Genomic DNA, 5,270 nt, shown 5'->3' on the forward strand with positions numbered 1-5,270 from the left:
TCCGAGTAGCCAGAATTACAGGCACGCGCTACCACGCCCGGCTGATTTTTTGATTTATTGTAGAGATGAGGTCTCGCTGCCCAGGTGGGTCTCGAACCCGCGGGCTCAGGCAATCCACTCACCTCAGCCTCCCAAAGGCGCGGGATTACAGGCTGAGCCACCGAGCCCGGCTTGTGTACCTGGCTTTTTTAAAAATTTATTGTGAAGATGAGGTCAAGTTACCCAGGCTGGTCTCAAACCCGTGTGCTCAGGCAGTCCTTTCACCTCTGCCTCCCAAAGTGCTGGGATTATAGGCATGAGCCACTGCGCCCAGACAAAAATCATTTCTGGTCACTAGAACTTGTTCAGGGTTGTGGCTCAGTGCCCGGCATAGTGAATAACTCAGTAGTACACATTTGTTGAATGAATGAGCCAAATGAAATAAGGTGACCTGAGAAGGGTGTGATAATAGCAGATGAAAAGCCAATCAACGTTAGTCATTAAGGATTTATGCTTGTTATTACAGTGTTTACAGTATCTACTTATCAGAAGAGGGCTGTGTGTTCATATTTGCATAACAAATTAGCTCAAAAAAGTAATTCATCTAGAACAATAGTCCCTATCAAAGGTGAGCTCAAGCTCCAACCTTGCAAAACAGAAAGGACTGGCCGCTTTGAAGTCACAGACCCTCACTGGGTCCCCACCCACAGGTTTACCAAAAATTCATAGGTGGTTTTCCCCCTGGCCTAAGGTGGCAGCTGTTCAAATGGTGAGTTACAGGTAAGGCGAGGCTGGCTGTGTTTCAGGGGAGGGGAAGGTTATTTCCACCTTGTGGCTGCACAAGGGGACCTCGCACTGGGCACTGAGAGACAGGTAACATGAAATGGGTGAAAGGGTTGGCAGGGGGCGGATGGGGACTTGGAAGGAAGGATTGTAGATGGAGGGACAGACTGTCTAGCTGAGTGGAGAATCAGACGCTGCCATACACACGCTGCAGCCCCAAGACGCAGCCAACCAGACGGTCGCCCATAGCCTCTCTTGACCATTCTGGAGCCACTGATGGAATCAGGTGTGGAGGACGACGGTGGCATGGATTCCATCCCCACCCCTTACGTGAGTGGTGGGAAATAAGGCCAAGGTGGGGCACGAAGAGTCTCAAATGCCGGGCCAGAAGATCTCCAAGCAAGGCCACCAAGATCAGTGAATGACAGTGAGAGGACAGGGGTTTAGGAGAAAAGAGACCAACTTGGAGAGGCCAGGGTGAAGGCTGGTCATGGTCCAGCATGAAAGAGTAGCGGATCGGGCGCGATGGCTCACGACTATAAAACCCAGCACTTTGGGAGACCGAGGTGAGAGGATTGCCTGAGTCTGCGGGTTTGAAACCAGCCTGAGCATCTTGGTGAGACCTCATCTCTTTAAAAAAAAAAGAGTGGAGAGTCCAGAATTGGGAGAGAAGTGATAAGAATAAGAAAAGAAGGGCAGTTATGCATTGATGGGTTAGAAGCTTCCAGTGGGGCTCCACGGGTCAGAAGAGCTGCAGCCCAGTTTGGGCAGGAGTTCTCGGGGATTTGTCCTAATGCTTTTGACTGATAGGATGCTATGATGTGCCTCTTCAAAATAATAGCCCCCAGTGCCTACTGGCTACATCGTGAAGTGGAAATTATGAAGGCACTGTTTCTTTTAAAAAAAATCCCCTTCCTGGCACTTCCTTAAAAACAACTATTTAATGCAACTCTGCCAGGGTTTTCTGGATAGTTGAGTCTTAACTATTCTGATTTAAAACAACTCTTTTTATGACAGCCTACCATTGAATTAGCAATTCTGATATTAATGAAACAGCTTTTCTTTTTTGTTTTAATTTAGTATCCCTGTCATGGCGAATTGAAGGGTTGACGTGTCTTCCTGGTAAGTGTAGCTGATACTTTTCAAAACACCTTCTAATCGCTGTTTCTTATTGTCTGCCTGTTCCGTTGCAAGGAATGTTAGGCAATTAAAGTCATCTGTGATGTTTTCAAGCTTCTTTTAATGGCTGCGATAGTCCTGTGGAGTATTTTAGTCAAAGACAGGTTCATTGTAAGTATTTGGTTCAAAATACAACTTTCAGCCCCTTGGTTCTTTTGGGTCAGCATAATTAATTGAACGACATTGACATGGCTCTCAAAAGACGTACTATTGATAATATTTATTTAACAACCCAGCCTGAAGAGTGATTTATGGATTGTCTTCTCATATTTTCTTTCAACTGACATGGTGTGGTATTTCAAAGAGCCCTCAGATTTTTGATATTTGACAAGTTATATTGATATATTATGGGTGTGTATAATATTGGCAGTAAATTACATGCTCTCATTTTGTTACTCATTGTTAAACACTGATGAGTAAGCTTGTGTTTGCAGGATAAATGTTAAGAACTTATGTAAACAGTTGCTGGTTTTGCTAAATGAAATGACAAGCAATGTCAGACCCACCATAGTTATTTTGATCATGTGGGTTTGTTTGTTTGCTGTGTACTATAGAATATGGAGTTAAAAAGCATTTGATTGTGGGTCTGTGTAATAATTGTTTATATAAAGCAAAATCTAAATTACTGAGATATGAAAGTAGATAACAAAGTTCTAGACTACATTTCTTAACCTTGGATTCTAGGAAGTTCAAGGATAGACTTCACGGGCTAAATTTTATTAGTAATGTAAATTCAGTCTTTATCAAAGAAAGAAGAAAAAGTAGGTCTTTCACCAGATTCTCAGAAGGCAATAATGACACCAAAAAGGTTAACAAAAAAAACAAAACACTGTTATAAAGGAAGGCTATGCTAAGGTAAACAAATTTTGATTTTCAGAATTTTAAAATACTTATATGAATTTTGAAATACTTGAATATACCTTTGTGTCATTTCCATTTTCTCTTATCAGGTAAGTAGTTTAGGTAATTAACTCTACTTAGCTATTTTAACATTTTAAAAGTTTTTTTGTTTTTGTTTTCATTTTTGTTTTGAGTCGGAGTCTCACTCTGTTGCCCAGGCTGGAGTGCAGTGGCACACTCATGGCCACCGCTGGGCTCAGGCGATCCTTCTCAGCCATCCAAGTAGTTGAAACTACAGGCACGCACCACCATGCCCTAATTTTTTGATTTATTGTAGAGATGAGGTCTTGCCATGTTGCCCAGTCTGGTCTGAAACCTGTAGGCTCAGGCAATCCTCTCACCTCAGCCTCCCAAAGTGCTGGAATTATAGGCATGAGCCACTGCACCCGGCCTAAAAGGTTTTTTTTAATGATGGAAAGGTTAAAAAAAAAGTATGTAGAAAATTTTGTAGAAAGAAAATCTGTATTCCTCAAAGATAATTCAGATGGTACTTTTGGTTTATATATAATGTAGATATATTCTCTTTTTTCCCCTTTTTTTTTTTCGAGTCAAGGTCTCACTGCTGGAGTGCAGTGGCACGATCACAATTCACCTTGATCTCCTGAGCTCAGGCAATCCTTCCGACTCAGCCTCCTGAGTAACTGGAACTACAGGACCACACTGGATATTTTTTAATTATTTTTGTAGAGACAAGTCTCGTTATGTTGCCCAGGCTTACCTCGAACTCCTAGGCTCAAGCAGTTTCCCACCTTGGCTTTCCCTAAATGCTGGGATTACAGGCATGAGCCACTGTGCCCAGTCAATATTTTCAGAAAATATTTTTGAGCAAGAGTTTCTCATTCAGAAACAAATTAGAGGCTGAATTTACTTTTGGTTTTAAAATATCAAACTTTTTCAGAATTGCCCATTTATTCTATTTGATTTATTTTTCTATCCCTTTCTTTAAGCAACGAGTGCCAAGAAACAGAATTGTCAGTTTATTAATGAAGTATGGTAAGTTGACATTTTAAGATCGTCTTTGCTCTCCTTCCATTTTAAAAATAAAATAAAATATTTGGATCCTATTAATAAAGATATGAATTAGAGATTTGCAAAGCAGTTAGATTTTAGATTTTGGAGACATACTTTTGAAGTTAAGAGCATTTCATTTTAAGTAACAATTCATAGATTATGTTCACTGAAGATACTTTCTTGATCATTTTTTCTAAATCAATCTCCCCTAAGCTATAACTCTTTGCTAACATTTTACAAAAATGGTTAGTACTATACTGTAGAATAAGTTCCATTCTCTAAATACTATCTTGTGGTGTAGTGGTTCTCAGCTGGGGTCGATTTCGTATCCTAGGATACACTTAATGATGTCTGAAACATTTTTGACTGTCACAACTGTGGGAGTGTTACTTTCGTCTTGTGGGTAAAGGCCCGGGATGCCGATAAACATCCCACAATGCACGGGACAGCCCTCAACAAGGAAGACAGCAACTCAAATGTCAAGGGTGTCAGGGCTGAGAAACCCTCTTTTAAACTGAATACTATTTTATAAAGGGAAGAGTAAGTTTCCATGGTGACTTCATAACTCCAAATTCTGCCACTGTTCCAACAGACTTGTGCTGAACAAGACAAGCTGGGTCAAGCATTCCAAGATGCTTTTGAGGTGCTGAGTCAACATTCAGCTGGAGACCTTCAGTACTCCCCAGGTAAAAATAAAGCATTCCCCCTCTTCTGCTGGTACGTCAAACGGCTTGTTGGTCACATAACACATACACAAATAATGATCAGCTGGGCATGGTGACTCATGCCGGTAATCCCAGCACTTTGGGAGGCCGGGACAGGAGGATTGATTGAGTCCAGGAGTTCGAGACCAGCCTGGGCAACATAACAAGACCTTGTCTCTACAAAAAAAAAGTTAAAACGTCAGCTGGGCATAGTGGCCCGCGCCTGTAGTCCCAGCCTCTAGGGATGCTAAGGAGGAAGGATTGCCTGAGGATGGGAGGTTGAGGCTTTAGTGAGCTGTGATCCTGCCACTGCACTTTAGCTTGGGTGACAGAGTGAGACCTCTAAAGCAACTGGGATATTCCAACAAAGATAAAACACACTCAGGGTTACCTAGTCTAAATGAAAATCAAAGTCTCATGTATAAAAATGCAAAGAATATAGAGTGACATTCCATACGGTAATATAAAGGCATATAATTGTCTGCTTTTAAGAACATCTGGCCAGGCTCGGTGGCTCAGCCTGTAATCCCATGCCTTTGAGAGGCTGAGGTGAGTGGATTGAGGGTTCGAGACCCGCCTGGGCAGCAAGATCTCATCTCTACAATAAATTTTTAAAAATCAGCCGGGTGTGGTAGCGTATGTCTGTAGTTCCAGCTACTTGGAAGGCTGAGGCAGAAGGATCACTAGAGCGGCGCCAGAGTGAGACAACAACTA

General features: G+C 42.0%; 1 protein-coding gene across 1 annotated transcript in view; it reads left to right on the forward strand.

Moving 5' to 3' along the window:
• Positions 1-3,805: 3,805 nt before the first annotated feature.
• The window catches only part of SPIC (Spi-C transcription factor), an 11,817-nt gene continuing 10,352 nt past the window's right edge, over positions 3,806-5,270 (forward strand). The window contains exons 1-2 of the mRNA XM_008073588.1: positions 3,806-3,834; positions 4,445-4,538. Coding sequence (XP_008071779.1) covers positions 3,832-3,834; positions 4,445-4,538 — 97 coding nt within the window. The 5' untranslated portion in view covers positions 3,806-3,831. The remainder of the gene's footprint in view (positions 3,835-4,444; positions 4,539-5,270) is intronic.

The sequence above is a fragment of the Carlito syrichta genome, unplaced genomic scaffold, assembly GCF_000164805.1.
Source record: "Carlito syrichta isolate Samal-C Ts95f unplaced genomic scaffold, Tarsius_syrichta-2.0.1 Scaffold315954, whole genome shotgun sequence".
Taxonomy (NCBI): Eukaryota; Metazoa; Chordata; class Mammalia; order Primates; family Tarsiidae; genus Carlito; species Carlito syrichta.